This window comes from Pteronotus mesoamericanus, unplaced genomic scaffold, assembly GCF_021234165.1.
Source record: "Pteronotus mesoamericanus isolate MK-2021 breed Mesoamerican mustached bat unplaced genomic scaffold, CSHL_Meso_final contig_90, whole genome shotgun sequence".
Lineage (NCBI taxonomy): Eukaryota > Metazoa > Chordata > Mammalia > Chiroptera > Mormoopidae > Pteronotus > Pteronotus mesoamericanus.
The window spans coordinates 1,133,336-1,157,183 of record NW_026555277.1 but is presented as its reverse complement, the minus strand read 5'-3'; the positions used below and the strand labels follow the sequence as shown (position 1 = coordinate 1,157,183).

The window sequence follows — 23,848 nt, the reverse complement described above, 5'->3', positions numbered from 1 at the left end:
GCCCTAACTCCATCATTCTCTGCTCTCTACCATCTCTCCTAGGAAGGTTTATAGGACGATGAAATGCCAGCGGGAGAGTCCAGAGAGGCTGCTACCAGTCTGCAAGTCGGGGAGAGCTGTTTATCCTATTAGCAAAACCAACAGAACTTTGCTTCATCCTCCACTGAAAATTTCCCCAAGGCACTAAGCAGGCTGTTTTGGAAACTACTGGAAGAAGGGATCTGTTCAACGTTATTTACAGTTCAAGAAACCTAGCATTTCCCTGGTCTAGCAAGCTCCCAAACCAGACCCAAGTCTGCAAAGCTTTTCAACCACTCAGCAAACTCAGTCTGTTCATGGAAGCAGCTGCCTGGTCTCCCAGCCAGCAGCTGGGCCCTAGAACACAGCCACCATGGCCCTGAGTGACAGGCATGTATGTGCACATCTGCAGCCTCCCTCAGTCCCGATTCTGGGGGGCAGGTGGGATGGATGTGCAGACACAGGATCATGTAAGAATGGGGACCAAGAAGGGTCAGAGAAGCTGCTGGACCCAGAGTGCATGAGACTAGCTTGGTTGGGTCCAAGAGAACCTACTCACAGTTCTCTGCACAGTAAATGCACGGGTGGTAGAACTTGCTTGGACTGAGATGATAGTTACAGCGAACACTATATAGATAATTAATCTTATAAACACAGTTTCAAAATTTTTTCAAGTTTCATTCATGTACTGCAAAAGGAAAAAGTTGTACTTACACTTTGGTCAACCCAGAGCATCTAAAGCAGCGCTTCTCAAAATTGAGCTAAGGATCTCGTTAAATAACAGACTCCAGCTGCGAGGTCTGGCGTGAAGCGTGAGATTCTGCATCTCAACCAGCACCCAGGTGATGCACGCAGTGCTCCAATCAGTCTAGCAAATTGGGTCTAGAAAATGTAATAGTCTCCCTCTATCTCCAATGCAGCTAAGCCCACCTCCCTCATTATATTTCAGGCTGTATTATTCTATAATCTGCTTTCCTCACTAACTATAGAGAATGAGCCTGCTTCTAAGTCAACACCAAAAAATATAACACATTGTTTTTACTACATACGTGGAATTCCATAGCTGAAATGTTATGATTTATTCACCTGGCCTCTTACAGGTGAAGAGTCAGCATGTTTCTAAGTGCAGGGCCATTTTTAAGCCTGCCCTTATTCACCAACTCTGTTACTGAGCCAGAAGGAGGAGCTTTGGCTGATTAGCAAATTCACCTGAGCCTAACACCAAGCTCTGTCTGTCTCCAAGTGAGGAAAGATGGTGAACCGTGCCTCAGAATGAAATCGTTCAGCCAAACTCCACAGAACAAAGGGGCACAGGTTCTGTGGTTCCCCAGCCAGGCTGTGCTCTCGACAGGAGATCTCGCTGGTGAACCAGGAAGCCCATGACATTGTGGGATAAAGAGTTCATCTTTCTTTGTTGTCAATTTTATGTGACCATTACACAGAAAAAAACAATGGCTTATTTTTATATCGAGGCATGCAAATGTGTCAAAAGAGGAAAACAAAGTTCACAAGAATATTTAGAATTCAGCCATGACAGCTCGAAAATGTTCTCTCGCTTGTGACCAGCTGCTTTAGATCCTTTGGGATGAAGCCCACACTGCTCTGCTCTAAGGGGCAATTTGATGGATAATGTAGATGATCAGCCATTAACCTCATTCCACATACTTATCTACAGCTGAGAAAACAGGCTCAGGGTGGCTGACTAGCCCCCGGTTTCAGATTAACAAAAGCAGGTCAGTAAAGGGCTCTAGATCATTAAGATGAAAAAGCACATGAAGGTTTGCAAAGCTGAGGATGGTTTAGAAGATGGTTTTAGCCTAGTGGCTGTCAATCAAACCTTTCTGCATATTTAGATCAGTAGAGAAGCTGTTAAAATCTTCAGTGTTCAGGCCGAATCAAAACCAACTCAGATTTTCTTGGGGTGGGATCCAGACATCAGCATTTCCTGAAACTCCCAGGTGATTTCAACATTGAGCCTTCAGCATCAGATGTAGCGAAGAAAACTAGAGCAGGCCCAGTTAAACTTGAATTTCAGATAACTAATAAATGTTTTAGTATGTTTCTAAACATGATGTAAGTCATACTTATACTAAAGAGAAATTTGTTCTTTATCTAAATTCAAAATTGACTAGGCACCCTGCATTTCACCCGGCCACACTAAGCTGCCCAGTCCGAAAGCCGGGCTTCAGGGAACGCCTTTGACTGCAAGGGCCCCTTCGAGGTCCAGGCGTCAAGCTCTGCGCACTCATTGGTAATCCTCAGCCCCAAAGTTGTCCAATCTCAGACAGGATTCGGGGGCCAGGTAGGTGGCATCTATGGATCATCAGGGCCCTGGCCTGACACTTGTGACTTTTCTCCAGAGAGAAACAAAATGTTTTTTAATGCCACATGAGTGCAGCAGGTGGTCGATGTTAGCGGTTTATGACGCTCAGCTGTGTGTAGCTTACAATTTGTCAGAGCATCCTTTCAGGTGGTTCCGCACACAGAGTAAATAGCTGAGCCCTGGACCAGACCCTGACAAAGGCTTAAATGGTCCCAGAAGGAGCAAGCCCCTCCCTGTAAACATCGATTTCCTTCACTCTGGATCAAGAGCAGCCCAGCATCTTCTGAAAGTGACATACAGGCTCTTGCTGCAAACCTCCCTCTTCCTACCAGCTATGTGTCTCCCAAATCTGATGAGCAGTGAGCTGAGAAATGGTGCCTACTTCTGCAAAAGTCCCTCAGGATTTAAAATGCACCCAAACCAGAAGGAAACGAAATACCTATATCCCAGCCAGGACAGCTAACGTTGCCGTGATAAAAAGGGAAAAGCCAGCTGTGGGGCCCGGGCACTTTTTCTCCAGGACAGGGAGGTCTGAGCGCCAGGCAAACTGCTGACTGACGGTGTGGGAAGTTCCATGGGCCCAAGGCATCCAGCTGGTGGCTGGATTTCAGGAGTGGTTGAAGGACGTGATCCCAGAGGCCTGACCTCCCAGAGCTCAAGAATTTCCAAACCCATGTGGGATTTGCAAACCTTGAACTTACTACAGAGAAGGAGTCCTGTGAGCTACCAGTTTATAGAAGCGCTAACGTCCTCAAAATCTGACCCACAGTTCCACAAGCAGATAGCTCTTCCCAACACACATTTTCCTATTTTGCTACCAGTTTCTAGCCCCTAAATGGTACCCATGGAAAATAAGGGGCTTGGTTCTGCATCGCTGAAGCCAAGACCCACTCCCATTCAAACAGACCCCAAATCCAAGACAAGCAATGTGTGGGCGAGGGGAGAAAAAAGTGATGACTCAGGCTTTCGAAAGAGCACAGGCGAGGGAAGTGGGAAGGCACCCTGGCTCTCTGCTCCTCTGCACGGCGTCCCAGGCTCCCAGCCCGGGCAGCAAGCTGCGGCCTTGCAGCCCGGGGCCCGGCCAACGCTCAGAGACTTCAGCCTCCCACCAGAGATACACACAACCCATCAGCCCTGGCCCTGCCTCCCTGCCAGGGCCCCAGATGGCCTCTGCCACGATGTCCCTGCGGTCTTGCTCCAACGTAATCAGTTGGAGACCAGAAAACTCTTGAGGACATTTGTCGCCCCTGAGGTTAGGGCTGTGAAATCTCATTTCTTCCCTAAGGTCCCCTCTGATCCTTGAAATCCACAAAATGCTTCCTGGGGCAAAGCGCCCATTCCATTGGGCTGCCTGAGCTCCCTGGAGGTTCTCAGTAGCCACAGTGACTCATCTGGCGGCCGTCCACCCACAGGCCTCCGTGGGCGAGGAGACCGTCTGGACACCAGGCGCAGCACACATGGCGCCAGGCCACCCTGGCCCGGCTGCTCCTGGGGGGCCTATGAGACAGGCACCGAGTCCCACAGGCCATGGAGTCTCCTCTGGTTCCACTTGCTATGTAGCTGGTTCATTCGCCAAACATTTCCACAGCTCCTGGTATATTCTAAACCCAGTGCTGGATGGACGAACTCAATGAAGAGAAGAGGGTCTCTCCCTTAAGAGATAACTCCCCTGCAAAAACCTTCATGGACTGGCCCACAGGGCCACACCTGGTGATGTGACTGAAAAAAAGTCCTCAGTGGAAGTGAGGGAGGTTTATGTACAGAGGGGGTCGTTGGAGTTTTTACTGACAAGCGTGAAAATCTCAAAATCTCTCATCCAGTGATAAATAATGACTAAAAGTTTAGAGAGTAACCATGGGACCATTTATCATGTAGCATTTTTCATTCATTCAACAAATCATGACTGAGCTCGCACTCTGTACCTATCTGAGGTCCAGGCCCTGAGCAGACAGGTGTGAACAAAAAAGGGGACCCGGCTGTCCCACAGCTTATAGTTTAGGGGGATGTCCATGCTTATGATTATCTCGTAAGTGCAGAAAAAGCATTTGACAAAATTCAACATCCATTTAGAATAAAAACTCTTAGGAAAATGCGTATTGAAGAATCTTACCTCAACTTAATGAAGGCTCTATGTGACAAGCTCAGAGCTAACTTCATACTCAATGGTAAAAAGCTGAAAGCTTTTCCTCTAAGATCAGGAATAAGACAAAGATGCTCACTCTCACCCGTATCAGTCTACATAGTGTTGGAATTCCTAGCCACAGCAATCAGAAGAGAAAAAGCAATAAAAAGTATGCAAATAGTAAAGGAAGAAGTAAAACTGTCAGCATTTGCAGATGACATAAAACTAAATTGTCTGTGTCTTTCCCCACTATGTCGAATTGCAGGTTACATACTGACTTTTCTAAGCTTTTTATATAATAAAAATATTCTCAGTGTGCTAAGGACATTCTGAGAGGATAAACAATGGGAGAAGTCACAAAGGGAAAAATGAAGTATTTGTGTAAGATTTAACATCTTCTGCAGCTTACGGAAAAACCACCTAGCAGTAAAAATACATTTACTAATACTAATACATTTGGAAAATACATTTTTTGGAAGTAATTCTTTTAAAAGTCCTTGCGTATGAACCGGCAATGGGCGGGGAATTTCTGGATGTTTGGTCAATAAACAGAAAACACATCCCAAAACTTAAGGTCCCAAAAGACTCTAAGAGCCGCCTCCTTTTACAAAGGAGGAATCTGAGAATAAAGGAGGTGATGAGCGCTACACTTCCCCACGCGGCTGGGAAGCGGCCGACCAGGGAGTGACAGTCCAGGACAACCACCAGGACCTCTCCTTGATGAACAGGATGGAATATCCAAAAGAAGGGGAAGTGGTAACTTCCCAGTAGTAACTTCTCCATTCTACATGGTCTGTGAAACCACAAAACAGGATGCTATGAAAATGCGAAGTTGTCCAGTGACTTAAAATGCCTGCATTGTTGTCAAGGTGGAAACCCATGTGGAGAAGGCCTTGCAACTCTAGATGAGCCAAGCAGAGTGGACTCTTTTTGAGGAAGAGCTGGTGAGGTCCCCTATGGAAACGGACAGACTGTCCCACAGATGGGTGTTGGGCGGACACAAAGGGTAAGCACAGGACAGAAGCTCTCAGCAAGGTCCCTTTGACAGATTTCAAGCTCTGCACGTGGTCAAGGGTCTGCATGTCTTGACTTTGGAGAAGGAGGCCTTTTGTAAGTAGCTTAATGAGTCTGAAAACAGAAGGTCAATTCTCTGAAGAATAAGGTCATTTGAACAAATGTCATTTGAACAAAAGTGAAGAATAAGGTCATTGGAACAAATGTCATTTGAACAAAAGTGAAGAATAAGGTCATTGGAACAAATGTCATTTGAACAAAACAGAAGAAAATGGGTCCCCTTTTTGAGCTCTTCTCTGAGGACCTGCTGGATGCCTGGGAATCTACCTGCATGCACACAGCAGGTCCACTTCTCACGGCCATTCAGGAAGGAGGAAACTTTCTCATGGGAGTGAGAGCAAAAAAGGTGGTTCCCTCTGTGGAGCAAAGGTAGGAAGGGAGAACAATGGCTTCTGGAACCTCTTATTTAGTGAGTAACTTAAAAACAAACCCACTTCCAGGGCAAGGCTCAGAGAAGACACATGGAGCCCAATCAAAAAGTCACACCTGATTCCAGATCCCCTTCTCCACCTCATGTCCCGAGAATTATCAGCCAGCTCCCAATCACCTTAGAGGAACCCCCAAACTCTACAAGAGGCAAACCCAAGACAAGACTCCTTGCTTCTGCCAATTAATTTCACTTGGTCTACTTTCTTGCCATGGAGGGATCTGAAATTATTCCAGTCTGAGAGCAATTTGAACAGAAAAATCTATTTTAATACAAATTAATTCAATGTACAATTTATAGATTAAAATTCCGAGGTCCTCAGAAATGAAAGACCATGATTGTTTTCTGTCACGACTAGATTTAAATGTGGGAGTGTGCTGAAAATATTTTGTTTTGTTGAACCACGTCTTTGGCACTTGCAAATTCACTGCAAGCAAAAGAAGACCTTGAAAAATGCCCTGAGGGCCCCAGCCTCTGATGGTAAATCATTCAGCATTAATTTTTGTGCCAATCATTGGGAAATATCCAACTTGATAAGCAGGGTTTAAGGAAGACAGTCAAGGCTGGAACGAAAATAACCTTTAGTCATTTGTTGTGTTACCTTCTCTCTCAAGGTCGGAGCCTACCTACTTGGAGCTGGACCAAAGCCCCTGCTGGTGGAGCAGACCCAGCCTTGAGTGCACGGAAAATTGTGTCTGGATTTTCTACATTCTACACCCTCTGCCCACTTCCTACCCAAAGCTTTAAACACAGTCCCTCCCCAGCTGAAGTTCCTTGAAGAAAATGGACCTAAATCAACATGTTCACCATAAACCATTAGAATGGGGCCCCAAGTTGAGGCCAGAGCAGGCCCAGAACAGATGTTTGTTGAATCACTCTCCGCTGAGGAAGGTCACAGAGCCTATGACTTTCACAAGCATGCCAGGTTCCCATAATAAGCAAGCTTGGGGGAAATCTGATTTGATGCAAGCACATTCTTTAGGAATAATGGAAGTAAAGGCATTAGGTAAGAGAGCACTGGGGCTGGGGAGAACTCACTGGCACTCCAGCCACCCAGATGTGCTAGGGTAGGAGAAGCAAAGCAAAGAGTGCGCAAGGATAACCGCTCAACAAGGCAAAGAGGGACAGGCATACAGGGCGGAGTTTCCACCCGGAAGGACCACACCACCTTGTCAGTTATGCATCGAAACAAATCGATAGGGGCTAGAAGAAAAGCTCTTTGGGGCCTTGGGAGCAATGGATCTAGAAATGAGTCTTTCCTGGAAGAAAAGAGCTGGAAATTGGTCCTGTCTGTATTAAGCGGTGATTCCCTACAAGGGACGTACCGTGAGGGATGGCATGGAGATCACCTCTTCCTTATACAGACGATCCAAACGTGGCAGCTTTTCAAGAAAGGTTGGCGCTGCTGAACGCTGAAAATAAGGACTTGAAAAGCCACCAATTCACTTGTACAGTAACCATGAACTTAACCTTAGCACTTCAAGTTTACCCACTGCCTCCCAAAAAGTCAATTCCACATTTAAAACTGTTTGAATTGCACTTCTTTTTCTCTTATGTAATAACCACTAGCATCTGAGATTACTTGACAATTAAGGTAAATCCATTTGTAACACACCTTAAAATTCATGTGAAGATCGAAGCACATGAGTCATGTCCCCAGCTGCCTGATTTGAGAAAAAGAAGGCTTTCCACATGAATATCACCCTGTGCAGAAAGCTTTCTGCACTTAACCCCCCGAGTTCAGGGCTGAAGCCCTTGCAAGCCTTCTGTAAGTTGAGTTGCGCTCACATGTTCATGTGGTGAACAAGTGGCCTTACAAAAGGCAATCGTTCCTGAGCCTCATTCCTGATCTCTGGACATACCTCTGCCCTCCGTGCACTCAGCCGACCTCGGGAGTGTGTGCCGTGCCCCAGGAGAGGTGCTGCTCTCCCTTCCGGAGGCATGAACCCCTCCTCAGAGTCTCAAAAGCACTGGTGTCCCACTGACCTTGGGAAATCATTTCTCTAGTCTTCCTGGGCCTCAGTCATCTGTAGAGTGATGGTTAAACAGAATAATTTCCAAACACCCTTCACCTCTCAACCACAGGAAGCCTGAGTCAGTATGCAAAGGTTGGCTATCTCTCTGAAAGTGCCTTCTTCATTCATATCCACCGCCCATCTCAAATAGCCCAGGGTCAGGAGCAGGGAGCAGCCGGGTAGGGAACTTGAGAGGGAAACAGCAAAGGCACAACATCCACCTGTCCCTGGGGAAGCCTCACTCCCGAGCACAAAGCTCAGAACCAACCCCTGCTCCTTGCCTTCTGAACTAAGACTCAGAAGGGAGCTTCCCTGCAGCCACAACTGTCAGGAGATAGAGATACAACATCCTTGATAAAGCTCATGATATCCAGGATCAGGAGAAATTCCTGGCTCATCTGCTGGCACGGCATGCCTCTCCTATAAGGGAAGGACTTACTGGTATGTAGTAGGCATTTAATAAATACTTGTTGAATGAATTAATTAACGAAGATCTAATGAATTAATGGTGGGTAAGTAGATGGATGGATGGGTGAATGGGTAGATGGATAGATGGGTGGATGGATAAGTAATAATTATGAACACAAGTTCTGGTTCAATGATTTAAAACTATTTCTATGTCTTAAAAACTGTGAGACCTTGAAAAGCTAGTGAAACTCTCTAGGACCTAGTTTCTTTCCCTTAACAATGGGTCCTCACTCTCATTGGGTTATTGTGAGGATTAAAGCAGATAATCTGTACATATCGATCAGTAGTTTGGTCAGCACATTAATAAACATTAATAAATATTAGCTATTTTTACTGAAATATTGAGTGGAAGTCACGTTATTACAAAGAAAACATTTAGTCCGTCTAAATCATGAAACAGCAAGACATACTGAATTCAACACTTCTGAATTAGTTAGTAGCACATTGCTGGCTCTCTACCCCTAAACTAGTCATGTAACACCAGAGGGTCATGAGGAGGTGTTTGAGGTCATTACCTGTACAACACACAATGGGTACTCCATGAAGATTTGTAACTTGAAGAGATGGAGTGAACTGAATGAGTAAGAGAATGAACAGATGGAAAACTATGAAAAGGAATGAGAGATTGTCTAGTCAGTGGTCCTCAACCAGGGGCGGTTTTGCCCTCCAGGGGATATTTGATAATATCTTGGGATATCTCTCTTTGTCACAAACTGGGAGGTACTGCTGGCATCTAGTGGGTAGAGGTCAGGGATTTAGTTTCAACAACACACAGGACAGCCCCTCTGCAAAGGATGATCCAGACCAAAATATCAGTAGTACAGAGCTTGAGACACCTGGTCTAGTTCATTGCTTTTAAACTTAGCTCCTCCATAGAATGCCTGTGTCTGTATGCGCAAGTGCATGCGTGCACATCCGTGGGGGGTGGGAGGGTAGGTCTGCCTAAAAGTCAGCTTGATCTAAGGGCCATGTTGTATGTGTATTATACCCTTTATGCCCTTAAGGGATTTATATCCATCTCACTGCAAGAGAGATCCTGCTACAATGAGTCAAACTGAAATTCCCCGTGGGAGTCACATTTCTGAAAGACCGCAAGGGTTGCTCGTTTCCAATAGAAGAAAACCACAAGATCAGAATTTCAAATTGTCAAGGGGCCTCCTGACTTGAGAAAGCAGGAAATCACCTTATTAAAATATAATTTGGCCATGGAGTATTTTCCACATGGACTAGTTTAATAATAAAACGATTTCAGTTTTGTGAACATTGTCTTTAGCAATTTGGAGATGTTCGAGTAAGCCAGCAGAAAGATGACAACGATTGGTTGTCACTTGGTCTTTACAGCCACACAGCAGTCTGGGAATGTGTCTGTGGGTTAAATTTTAATCTTTGGATTAGAAGATTTTAATAGGTAGCTTGGAAATGCATTCTTGCAAAAGGCCCTTTACAAAATCATGGGGATGCTGAGTCAAACCCGAAACTGTGGTTTATAACGCACCAACTTAATTCCATTCCTGCTCAAAATTCTGGAGCAGGGTCATCCGGCCCCACCAGCAGGACCTTGGCTTTATTCCCATCCTGGTACAGAACAACCCAGCTCCACCCCTCCCCGTATTAAAACTACTACTTTGTGAAAATATATATATACAGTAATTTGCACAGATCTTAAGTGTATAGCCTGAAGACTTTTGACAGATGTATACTCTCCTGTTACTATCACTCAAATCAAGATCTACATTATTTCTGTATCGCAGAACTGTCCTTCACACTGCTTGCCAGCCACTATCCCCACCCACTGCACCCAGAAGCAACTGCTGTTTGGACTTCTCACGCTGTAAATTGGCTTTCCTCAAATCTAAAATCTCACATAAACAGAATGGTGCATTATGTCCTCTGCAGTGTCTCGCTCTTTGGCTCTCCATTTATGCCTGGGAGATTCAGGCATGTTGCTGCATATTTCAGTTGTTCTTTACTTTTTACGTTTTAGTGGTTTTCTATTGTATTGGAGACCATTATGAATGATGCTGCTATAAACATTCTTGGACAAGACATTTTCAGCCCATGTGTTTGTTGCTCTTGGGCTTCTACCTGGGGGTGAAATGGCAGGGTCATAGAGCAGCACACACTCACCCTGGCCTTTCTCATTGAAGCTCTACCCAGACTCAACATTTTTTTTTTTTAGTTCCTAAGAAGTGCCCACTCTCAATCTTTGAGACCTTATTCATTCCCCCTCCCTTCACCTGAGTAATTTCTACCCATCCTTTAGGTCCTGATTTAGAAGTTACCTATCAAGGAGGCTTCCCTGGCTTCTACAGAAATCTACCAGGTTCTCCCTACTAGGAGCTCCCATAAATCCCGTTATCAGAAGCTGTGGCAACGGCATGCTCTTCATCTGTCTTCCTTCTGGCCTCTGCCATCCCTGGGGTACATAGTGCCTGTGTAGTCCATTGCTAGTGGTCCCACCCACTTCAGTTATCACCCAGCACCAGCCTCATAGGTGCTGAGTGCTCCATTAACACTTGTTGGCTAGATGGATACATGAACAGATAGTGAACAGAAGAGGCTTGGGGACATATTAGCCAGTCCAACAGTTTTCAAACTGTCTGTTTATTTCTAGTCTGATTTCTATCTCATACTTCTGTATAATATTTCATCGGAAGATAATATCCTTTAAAAAAATAACTTTTAAAATCACTGATCCAATCCCGGGCTCCCAAACTCAAAGATCCTCAGTGGCCAGGGAGTGTGATGGAACTAAGTCAAGTAGGCAGGTGTTTTGCATCTTAAACATACACAAATAGTTTTCACCTCCACAAGGAACTATGTTTTCTCTCATTTTCCTTGAAACACACAACCCACTCACTTACCTATTCTGAGAGCATAGCTACAAAAAAATGTTTATCCAGAAAAAGGAACTGCAGCAAAAAAAAGAAAGAAAGAAAGAAAGAAAGAAAGAAAGAAAGAAAGAAAGAAAGAAAGAAAGAAAGAAAGAAAAAAGAAGTAGCTGAGCAAATAAGATTATGTGGCAATTAACATTCATTTTTAAAATGACATTTTTGCAAAGAAGATATTCAAATGGCCAACAGGTTCACGAAAAGATGCTCAGCATCCCTAGTCATTCAGGCAATGCAAACCAAGATCACAGTGAGATAGCACCACACACCTGCCGGAGTGGCCAGCATCAAACGACAAGCGGTAACAAAGGCCAGCAAGGGCGTGAGGGACGGGGTGGGGCCCCTGCGCACGGCCCGTGGGAATGCGAACGGGCGTGGCCTCCACGGAAAACAGCACGGAGGGGCCTCACAAAGCTAAAACTAGAACGGCCGCATGAACCAGCTCAAGTCAGGTGACAAACCAAAAGCTCTGAAAATACATCCAAAATACACATCGAAAAGGTAGCTGCATCCCCACGTTCAAAGCAGCATTATTAACAGCCAAGACATGGAAACAACCTAGGTGTCCAGTGATGGATAAATGGATAATGAAGTTGTGGAAGGAAGAAAAAAAAAATATATATATATATATATATAATCATCCATAAAAAAATAAAGTGAGGAAGTCCTGCCATTTATGACAACATGGATAGAACTTGAGAGCATTAGAGTAAATAAAATAAGATAGAAAGACAAATACTGTATGATTTCAATTATATCTGGAATCTAAAAGAAACAAAACTCTTGGAAAAGGAGATCAGATTCGTGATTACCAGAGGTGGGTGGGCGGGGGAAGAAAAAACTGGAGGAAGGAGGTCAAAAGCTTCCAGGTACGAGCTGACCACCAGGGATGCGACGCAGAGCAGAATGACTGCAGTTACCACGGCTGCATGGCCTGCAGGAACATTAAGACGGTACGTCCTAAGAATTCTCATTTCCAGGAGAATTTTTTTCCCGTGTTTCTACTTCTTTTTATTGTAGCCATGAAATGATGGATGTTAAAGCTTCCGGTAGTAATCATGTCACAACACGTTTAAGTCACACCTGCATGCTGTGCACCTGAAACCCATGCAGTGACGTGCGTCAATTATGTCTCAATAAAACTGGAAGACACACTCGTTTTTAGGGTCAGCGGGACAACAGGAAGGGGTGGTGATTGTGGCCATCGATCGAAAAGGGCAACTTCACTGCGATGTCAGCCTTTCGCGGCCATGTGGTGCTATGAACAAACAGTATGACCACATCTTCTGCGTTTTCTAGATAACCCAAGTAGTTCCCTCTTGCTTATCAAAAGCTTTCTTTTACAAATAGTGCCAAGTAACAACAAGATGGCAGAGGGTTTGCTGCACGCAGAGAAAGCGCTCCGTGCTGCAGGAGGCCCGGGAACGTGTCCACCATCCATGAGCCACCACCTGCGGGCCACAGACATTAACCACCAAAGTGACCTAATAACCTACTTTGTGAGAGTGTCCATATATAAAATAAGAACAAAAGCAGCAATGGAAGGAGACTCGACTTGGGGTGGTGAACACACAATACAACGTGCAAAGGATGGATTGTACCGTTGTACACCTGAAACCTATAAATTGTATGAACCAATGTCACCCCAATAAATTCAATTAAAAAAATAAAAGGACGAAAGCAGCAACAGTAAGAGCCAGCACGTGCTGAATGCTTCCCGTGTGCTGAGGCGGGCTAAGGGACGTACAGCCTGCCGTTTAATTTTCACGACGGCGCTCCAGGAAAAGTACTCTCGTTATCCCCGGGTCCCAACTTATGACGTGTAGGCCCAGAGAGTTACTTGTCCAAAGTTGTAAGCAAGTGAATGATTAAAACAAGATTCCAGTCCGCCCTGCCAAGGAGCAGCCAAAGGGCAGCGTTTCCCTTTCCTTCACCTTGTCTTCCAAGCATAACGCTGTATTTATTTGTCTGATCATTCGATAAAGGTCTGGTTGAAAACAAACCCTGAACTCAGGAGCCAGGATCCTTTCATGCAGCTTTTGTTGCTCACCATCTGCTTGACACAGAACAAGTGCTCAGGGACACGTGTTGTTATTGAATGTCCAAGTGAATAAGGCAATGCCTTACAATGTCTTTGGTGTCAGCTCTTCGCCGACCAGAAACCAGACCAGTCTCCCCATAACCTAAAATAGCAGACTCTGTGAATTTGCTTGGAAAAAGGCAAATTGTGATTCATAAAAGACTGTTTGGTTTTCCTAACAAAGCTTTTCAGGGGGCATGACATATGATGAATTTAAGAATTTGGGAGACGGGAAATTATTTGAGAACGTGGGATCTAAGCAGCTTCCAAATGAAGATCAGTAAGAAGATGTAGCAGCGCAGACATTGTCCTGGGTGCGAGGGGGAGACGATGGGACACAAAGCTCTGTTTCTAGGCCCTCTCCTGTGGATGGAGGTGTCTGTGCACCCCGTGGCCAACAGATAGTCTCAGGTGGACCTACGCAAGGCCTGTGTGAGTTCCCATGGACGCACAACCAATATTTCCATGTTTGTTCTTAGTTCATTCCCAAATGTCTAGACTAAAAATATTAATGTTTAGCACTATCATTTAATCATCAGAGAGTGGGCGTGTTGCAATGTCATTTGTAGGATCAGGGACAGATGTTTTGAGGGAAGAGAGGGGAGGAAAAGTGTCTTAAATATTCCTTTTTTGCCTAAAGCCCTCCCTCACCCAGTTTCAGGGCTTCTCCTGGACTTACCAAATGTTGCCACGTGAAGATAAAAACAATCTTTTTAAAAAAAATGATCCTGGGACTTCAGCAAGGCATTCAGATGCAAAGTGGAATTAAACCCAGGCTGGTGCTAAGCTGCCTTCAGGTTTCTAAGGACCAAGTCACTATTTGCTAAGGCAATTTGATTTCACGTCCACAGGAGAGTAGCGGGTAAGATGTTTCTTGAGAACACAGTGGCCTGCACATCATGCCGAGAAGCGCTTCTGGAGGCCAGTAGTCACACATGCTGCATTTCAGGGCAAATTCTGCTGCAAAAGTGAAGATGAGAATTCTTGTTCTTTTCCCATCTTTCCCATCTTATGAGAACATAGGGATGGTCCATGGACAATGAGGAGGTCAGGAGGGTTCTGGAAGGCCCAGGGAATGGCTCTGACAGCCATAAAAAATGTTCTCCTTGGAATATTTAGAGTGTAAAATACAGCAGGATGGTTTATTGGACAATTAGTATCAAATCCAAAATGTCTGTTATCATTTTAAAAGAACGACAGACAAGGGCTTCCTTGACTTGGTAACATTTATTCAATATTCTTTGAAATTAGCAAGAACCAGAAGAAGCACATATCAATCAAATACAGCCACAGAAATGTCCTGGATATAAATAAAGATGCACTATGAGGAATACTACAGACGGGACCAGTACCCCCTTACATTTACTACCTCTTAGCAACGAACAACTCCAACATAAATTTAGTTTACTCACAATAAAAAAAAAAACCTTGACTTTTTAAACAAAATATAGATCCAATTCCATCATAATTTGCCCTACTAGGCCCTCCCATTATGTACGTTGTCAAGGCCTAGCTTGACGACTGTTACGAAAATGACAAACACAAACTCAAAAGAATGTTTCCGCAAGGTTCAACAAAACAGTGCAGAAATAAGTTACTTACCCATGCACAGAATAAGGCAAAGGCTAATTTCATTCGGGTTAGGAATAGTAAAGGTAACTAGTTTCTTTTTCACAAAACAAACATTTCAGACTTCTTTTTAAGTAACGGGTATACTGTACTATGCGTCATACTCTACGTGTTTCCTAACTCTACTCAGAAAGCCGGCACTCGCACGTCAACTAGAAACTTCTCCTTGATTAGACTTATTCTGGAACAACCACAGAAATTAATCTGGGTGTCATGACAGTGTGTACCATGGAAAGACCACACACTAGTCAAAGCATATGGTTTAGAGCTGAAAGTACATTAAAACGTAGTCTATGGACGTCTCAAATTTTGTTTTTAAAATATTTTTTTCCAAACTAAAAGCTGCAGAAAAATTAGTTCTTAAATATTCTACTGAAAACTCTTGAGCAGCTATAACATTTTAAATTTCTTAAGCTTTTTATTTTCTTAAAAATATTTAAATGAGTGTAGTATCCCATCTTTTTGAAAAATAATCCAAAAAAATGATTACAAATCTTTTGTTTTAATCAGTGTGACCAAGGGTTTGTCATCAGGGCTGTAGTCCTCATAGGCGATGGGCGTCACGTCATACATCGCAGGCCGGGATTTCTTTCCAAACCTAAAGTCACAAGAAGAGAGGACTCCAGTTAGATATATATTGGATCTCAAATCCTATTAAGGGAAAATGGTAAGAATAACTTATATTCAAGAATCCAATGGAAGTATAAAAATATATTCTCTAGCAATTACAGAAATTTAAGACTTCCTCATAGTAACATTGAATGAGTACAAATATTAGTCTTCAGTACAGGAGGCAAGACATGGATTTCACCAAACACAGGGTCCAAACTAATGCTGAAGCCTGTAGGCTGAATCTTGGCAAAGCAGTCAGGCATGTAGGATTTAAAAGAACGTGTATTAATTTGTCTTTTTCTTTTGAGATCCAAAAGGATCGGGAGAGGCAAGTTTCTTTGACATTCAGGGTAGAGCCGGCGTGCTGAGTGGCAGGGTGGTCCTCCCTGGCCCAGGGGCAGACAGCCTCTCCGTGGGACTTGCAGGAAGGCTGTGAAGGTTCAGCAGTCATCTGAGGTCCCAAGACAAGGAGAAGCGACAAGGGAGGAAATGACCTCAAATGACTTCAAATTCTGAGTTTGTCCACAGGATGTGCCATCCAAACCCATCCCCCTATTGGTCCCCAACACCCAGGTACACACACGCCGTTGTTTCTTCTCTGAGTACAAAGCCATTGCCCCAACAGGTTTGTATATTTGTTTATTTCACCTTCCCGAACAGCCCCTGGCGGGCAACAGCGTTTAAACAATCTTCCACACTAACCCACCACCTCTCCTGCCTTTTGGAGACAACATTTTAAACTCTTTCATGTCCAATGGGTTTCATTAGAAAAGAAATTTTAAAAGAAGCTAAAATTTTAAAAAGGTTGCTAGGGCGACCACCCTAGGACACCAAGGGGCATTATTTCCCATGGCTTATATCTAGTCTTCCCCATTCCTGTTTCTTCCTTTCATATCTTGAAAAGTCTGTCTTCTCATGTACAGAGGTGAAAAGTAGAATCGAGTGGGAAATGAGAAACGTTGCATTTTTCATGTGACCTTTTATTTTTAAATAGTCTTCAATCTTGTATTCCCATTCTCTCAAGATTTACTGGCCTTCGGAAGCACGTGGGCATAGACCATGTCAGATGGACACCACACAAAATGCAGAAATAAAAAGCTAGAGCGTGCTGCCACCGAGAAACCACAGCTATCATTGCAATGCTGAAAAAGCCTTCCGTAAAAGCATGTCTGAAAAGCAACGCCTCACCAAAGGGCTGGGATTGTGCATAAATTGTCCAGCCCGCAGTCTGTGTCTCTAAACTGAGTGAGGCCTGCGTAATCCGAGGCTCAGAAAAGGTACACCAGCATAAACGCCAGCTGGGTCTTTCTTCCAAGTCTGAAAATTTCCAAGGGTGCTTTAAGGTGCAAATATTTGTACAAGCTATTTCACATAAAATAACTGGGTACTCTGGTAACAAGACACCACCAATAATGCTAATTTAATTAATTTTAATTGCATAAAATATTTTGAAGCTATAGAAAAGTGTCATGTAGGCCAGAGGGTTAGCACCCTATAGCCTCCAAGCCAACTGCAGCCTGTTGCCTGTTTTTTAAATAAAGCTTTATTGGTACACAGCTGTGTTCAGTTGTAATCTCTCTGCTGTTACAAAGGCAGAGCTGAGTAGGCACAGGGACTCAGAGACTGTATGGCCCTCACACTGTAGTATTTTGAGGCTCTAGATGAAGTGTAGAGTCCCACTCTCCAAAGGAGTTACCATAGTTCTGGCCTCATTAACCATCATGGAAGCACTAACAGTCACAGCAGCAACAGTATCCACGTGACAGCATCTCAGATATCCTATTTGGTGACAAGTTTGGTACACCTTATTTCACGAAAAAACAAAACAAAACAAAACAAAAAAACCAAGATACCACAACCAGTTACAGGGCTGATCACAGAGTGGACATTCTTCTAGTTCACATTCCCCTGAAAGTCAACAGCTCAAACAACACTGCAGAGAGCGTCAGAGGGGTCTGACTGGAAAACGGCCCAAGTCAGGAGATGCTATTTAAGAAAAAGGGACTGTGTCCTTCTATAGCTCGCCTTTTGTTTGTTTTCTGTGATCAGGCACTCAGAGCTGGTGGAGCAGTGAGCGATCCAGTGTGGCCGCAGCTCCAAAGCGGAGAGAGTCATGGCGTTGTTCCGGCCAATCACACACTCTCCCCATCCTGAGGGAAGGCAAGGCAGCCGTAGAACAGACGACCCTTAGGACAAGAGAGAGGGGCTCCCTCTCAGTCCAGCACCAGCATCCACTGATTGCTGACATTAGAGTCACCCCGCCCTTGCTCAGTTACTCGTGAACGTCACAGATGGCTCGCTCGGTTGTCACTCTGTATGGCTGCTGAGCTGTATCATTCTGATCCAATGTCCCTTCCAAGCTAGCGGCAGGGAGACAGGCCATTCAATGAGCTTCAGGTACAGGCCACTGCTGAAACGAGCATGAAGGTAATATCAAAATATTCTGTTTTGTCAATACCCTTCCAGGGTTTCCAGGAAAAGAGAGCACAAAGGACCAGCCAGAGACTCCGCCTGAGCCTCTGGAGAGCCATGCTGTGGCTCAGCACAGGTTGTAACAGAATAAAACTTTCGATGGGAACGTTCCCAGATGTGTGGGAAGATACTGCTTTAACTTCAATGGTTTTCTCTGCAGTCGTTGGTCCATGTAGGAGCTTGTTGGTTAGGAATTCTGCAGTAAATATTTTTTGGTAAAAATTGGCACCGAGTAAGAACCAGGTTTGTAAATGCTTTCAAGTATATCTTTTCCTTCTGAGAGTATTCAGTAAATATCTTCCCAGTGGGCTCTATAAGCCGGAAGCCCAGGACGACCTATTTTAAACCAGTCTGAGGCTGAAAGAAAATACTTCCTCTTGAAAGGATCTTACTTAGCTAGAGACCCTCCTGGGGGCAGGAGAACCCAACATCTCAGTATGAAGGCAGAGACTCTGCTCCTTCCTGGTGCACTGAACCCCTCCAAGGACCCTTGAAAAACAAATGAACTTATCTGTTCTCCTCTCTTTTTCTCATCCTTGATCTCTCATGCACTGATTTGGGGACGCTGCCAGGTTCCTGCAGGTTGGTGCCACTCGCCAGGCTGGAGTTCTGCGCTGAATCTCTACCAGGCAGATGAAGACGTCCTCCATCAACCACTAACCAAGATCACCCATCCATTTCAGACCAAAGTTGAGTAAGGCTTCCCATTTTAGTAAGGTCTGCTATGTGCCAGGGCCCATGGAGGTAAAGTAATAAAAAGCCACTGCTCTTTAAGCACAGACTAGTTGGGAAGCGAGTCGAATAAACAATTACGATGAGATTTGCAGGGACTGGTCTCAGGGCCTCCTGAAAGCTGTGTTGCAGAGTTGAGTCTTAAAGGAAGGAGCCAATGACAGGCAGCTGCGTCAGGCCTGACTTAGAGAGAAGTGAACTCTTCTCTCACTCATAGTTGCAGGAGGGAGACTCGGGCAGGTGCCGGGGCAGATGTTCTGTGTCTGCCAACCGGCTCCTCTGCATGGAAGCCGGGGTCTATATTTTTGCTTCCCCTGATGTGGCAAGATTGCTGTAAGATCTGGATGTTGGGTTTGCGGTTTCCTTTTGAAACAAGCAAACCTTCTGAACTTCTGAGCTTCTATGCCATTCAGAAAGAATTTGGATCAGCTTGTATCTTGATCAATATCAGTATGTGAAGACCCCATCATTGCAGCTAAGAGATCCCGTGAGCCCCAATCTTCAGAGGCCAAGCTCTGCCCGCTTTTTACTGTAGCGCACTGGACTTTCTGAATTATGTGCTTTAGCTGGTTTTATCAATGAAAAGGAAAGATGGTGTTCTTTAACATGCAGTATCGCCATTTTTGTTTTTGGTAATAAGTATTCTTTGCAAAAGTCAACAAAATGTTAGATTAGCTGATTTTCTTAGTGTTATGATAGATTTGGAGAAGCATCTGTCTACACAATCCTTTATCCTCTGTCATTTAATTTGATTGTCATAACTCCCCTAGGAGGTAGTTAATCCTTTCTACAGTTGAGGAAACTGTACGGTGGGAGGCTGAATAACCTAAAATCTAGAGTCGGGTAATGGAGTAGTTGGGGCTCCATGAAGTATCTCAGACACCAGAACTCACATCCTTTAGTGACATCACACCAAACTGCTTGTCCCTCTGCGAGTCTTCCAGAAAAGGACCTGGTTTATATAACACAAACCCCAACAGAGAAATGGTAGCTGTTTGTCACTTTTAAAGTAAGCCCTTTAATCAAATGGAATAATTTAGATCTATGCTGACTGTTTGAAGAGCAACACAGCTAAAGACATTCCAAAAGAGAAATCATCTAGAAATGATTCATATGCAGTGATTAAGAATCGGGTATTTTATAGCACAGATGAACACAAATTGAATGAATGACTGTATCCAGGGGAAACAGAAAGCTAGCAGCAAATGAAAAGAGTCTTGCTTATAAAGCAGCCTCATTATCTGTCCCCCAACAAAACTCAACAGGCTCAACAGCACCTTGAACCTGGGCGTTACTCTGCGAGATCTTCTTTGTGGGTGTAAAGTACTAATTACAACACAACTCTGGCCCTGAGAGGCACATGTGAAAACAGCCTCTCCCCTTGCCCCCCGCCTGCCCCCGCAGCGGCCCACCTGGCATGCCGGATGGAGGCGATGGCGTTGCTGAACTCGCTGTCGATGCTGCGGCAGTTGTAGAACTCCTCGTAGGCTGGCCGGGCAGAGCCCTGGTACTCGATGCGGCTGATGCGGCAAATGCCCACAATCAGGATGATCAGCATCAGGATGAAGGCGACGCACAGCGCCCCGATGATGATGTAGAGGGAGTGCCGGGGCATGTTGGTGAGACTCTCTGCCATGTGCCCGGACTTCCACTGCAGGTCTGAAAGCAAAAACAAACAAATGGCTGGAGACGAGGTGTGGCCTTTGGCATGGGAAAGTCTTTCCTGCCCTTGCCTGGGTGACTTAAAATTTAAGGACTATCCATACTGGGAAGGTTTACTTTCTCTGGATCTTCCAGATGCAGAGCTAATATCCTTAATATATAAGGACCTTTCATAAATCATTAAGAAAAACCATGAACATGCCAAAGAAAAATGGATTAAGGATGTAAAAGGAACTCACCAAAGAAACACACACAGAACACTGTTTAACTTCATAATCATTTTTTAAATGCAATTCCTCTATCAGCTCCCAAACATTACTTAAAATTTTTGATAACCACAATTGATAAGGGTACAGAAATGGGATCTGCAGAAATTGATACACAACGCTTATGTTGATGAAAGGGTATATTTTTGTATCCCAAAGGTCCAATTTTTAGACTTTATGCTGGGGAATTTGTCCTATAAGTGCACAAAGCCCTGTGTATAAGAATGTTCATCTCAGCATCATAATTTTTAAATGTTAAACTATCAACTATTACACATTTAGAAAAACATTCAGAAAATAAGCCCCCATATCCACATACTCACCAACGTTAATAAATGTTCATAGTTTAGTAGTTTTGCTTTAGTGTTTTTTCTCAAGTAATAAAATGTTACAGATATTGCTAGGTACCCACTCCCACTCTCTCTCTTCAACCCAAAGTAACAACACAATTAATACAAGTAAAAAGGTGGGAAACAACCTAAATATTCAACTCTCAGTGAGATGGAGAAATGCTCATCAAATAGCAAAAGAATTAAAGATGGTTACCAAGCAGGACCTGGTTGTATAGTACAAGCACACGCAAGCTTCAGATATCTGTCTACGCTGAAAAGCTCAGAAGAAGAGTAATAACAATGATCAGCATTTGTTGTTTTCTTACTATGGACTAAGCTTTTTGTAAACATCTCATTTAATCATTACAACTGCCAGAAGATGGATTATTCTCTCTGCCCACTTGATGGAGGAAGCCTAGGAATCCAATGTCACTTCCCGGGGAAGCTTGTCAAATGCAAGCCTTAATTCATGATCTTAGCCTCTGCCTCACACCGAGAAAGGTAGAATTACAAGTGATTTTTATTTCCTTCTTCACACCTTTCAGGCATTTTCCAGCGTTTTTAAAAATAGTGTATTTCTTTTCTGTTAATGTAAAAATAAGCAATAAATTATTTGACGAAAGCACCCGTGGGATTATTTTCCAGTGTAACAAGCCGGAGTGTGGTCCCTGGGATCACACCAACCTTGCTTTCAATCCTGGCTGTGACCTTCACCTGAGCCTCCCTGAGCCTCAGAGAAGTTGCCTCACGTGGCAAAGAGGCTGCGTCCTCTGCTTACACTGCCACCGCCACCACCTCCAGGCCATCGCTGCCACGTTAGGACTCTGGATGCCTGAAAATGGGACTCAGGGCGTGGGTGGGAAGGGGCCTGGGCCTATCTTCCAGGGAACTCCTCCGGACTCTTCTCACTGGTGCATTTTAGGAAGCCTACTTGCAACCTCTGGGCACTCACAGCCTCATCTTAGCCACATCTTCAGTGACCACAGAATCCGAGAAGCTGCCGTTCTTTACCTTGAAAAGTCACAGTGTGCAGAAGGACACAAGGACCCTAAGCATACAGGTCCCTTTCCTGGAAGCCTGGTGGAACAATGGCCCATGCCCCAAGCCTGGATGGTTCCTGAGAGTTTGAGAAGAATGGGACAACTGACGTGACTTCTGAGTTTGCATCCAGATCTGCCGACTCCTGAGGGCTTCACCAACACTTGCCCTCAAAGTCTAGTTTTGCTGTGTGAGTTCACAAAGCCCGCAGAGCTCACAAAACCCCCAACGCCCATGGAGCTGACCATCAGTGAGTTCACGGCTCCATCGGTGCCAGCTCACACACAGGCAGACGGACCAACAGAAATCACTGAAGAGATGGTCACGATGGAAAAGAGAAAGTGTTTCTGTGAAACGAGAACCAAGACTCTATGCCCAGACCAGCAGTCATTTCATTTGGCATTACCTGGTGCACATGGAGAGGGACAACTCATTTTTCTGGCTGAAAGAGAAGCGTGACTCACTTGATTTCCAAGTATTTCGACATTCTCTGAAAAATTCAGCTGCAGGCTGGAGTCCAACACTCACAGAGCCTGCGCTGACAGCAGTTTAGCATCAACAGAAAGGCAGCCGGCGCCGTCCTCCGCTCCAGCCTAGTGGAGGCTCCGGTCTGATTGCTACAGCAGCACCACAGGAGTTACAGGATCTCATGGCTGATGCACAGCCTCACCTAAATAGCTCACACGTCACACTGTACACACTGGGGGTGCACAACCACAAGGCCGTGACAGCGCAAAGACAACTGTACTGGCTCGTGCGCTCGGCACGTTGTCCCAGGCCTGATGAGCTGCCTAAACTGCTTGCGTTTCTGACCATCTGCTCTGTTTTCCAAAACTCTGCGTTCCAAGCTGTTTGGACTTTCGGGAAAACTTTCTTAAAATTTCTCCTAAAACCTCGGCTCTCCGGCTCTCGCCCTGCCCCTCCCTTTGCTTTCCTCGCCTTACCTTCACCTAAAATTGCTCTGACAATGGAATGGGGCTGCCTTACTGGCTAACTAGGTGAGTAGCCAGGCTGGGTCTGAACAAATCCAACACTTGGTCTGAGAGGCGGCAAATATTCCGCACCAGGTGGCTGCAGCTGCCGCCTCCTTGTCCAGGAGCGCTCCTCGTATGTCATCGCTCAGCCGCATCCCGGGGGTCCCTCTGCATGAATCACTTATTACACCGGCCACAGCATGGCTCAGGGAAGAATTGTGCACCAGCCCGTGCTGGGGGGGATGACCTCCGCGGCCCCAGCAGGTGCATGGCCAAAACATGCACACAAACTGCTCAGGAAAAACTGCCCCACTTAACGGCTCTGAGGGATCATTTGTGTTTTGGGTTTAACTCAATTTGTTTGAGGTTTTGTGTTTTCCAACGGGCTTTCACATTTAACTTTTTTATTGATTGAATGCATAAATCCAAGATAGCCTATTCTCCTATTTCTTACCTGCAGAATATCAGTAATTCAATAGTTTAACCACAGATTCAACTGTTTCGTGTCTGTAATTTGCAAACTGCCAATCAGCAAGGCTGAGTGTACCTCTGACTGCATGAACCTTGCAGCCCCTATGCAGATGATACAAAACAGCAGGCTGTAAAAATTCACAGGAACTTGGATTTTTAGACCTTTATTCCAGGAAGACAAAAATTTTATTAAAATTTTTTAAAAACTGGATCAGTCCCAAGGTTGTAAGAAGGAGTGGCAG

At 44.7% G+C, this 23,848-nt stretch overlaps 1 protein-coding gene across 1 annotated transcript in view; it reads right to left on the bottom strand.

Annotated features, from left to right (window-relative positions):
* Positions 1 to 14,640: 14,640 nt before the first annotated feature.
* DNER (delta/notch like EGF repeat containing) overlaps positions 14,641 to 23,848 on the bottom strand; it is a 250,741-nt gene continuing 241,533 nt past the window's right edge. The window contains exons 12-13 of the mRNA XM_054585576.1: positions 20,276 to 20,522; positions 14,641 to 15,645 (exon numbers count right to left, since the gene is read on the bottom strand). Coding sequence (XP_054441551.1) covers positions 15,534 to 15,645; positions 20,276 to 20,522 — 359 coding nt within the window. The 3' untranslated portion in view covers positions 14,641 to 15,533. The remainder of the gene's footprint in view (positions 15,646 to 20,275; positions 20,523 to 23,848) is intronic.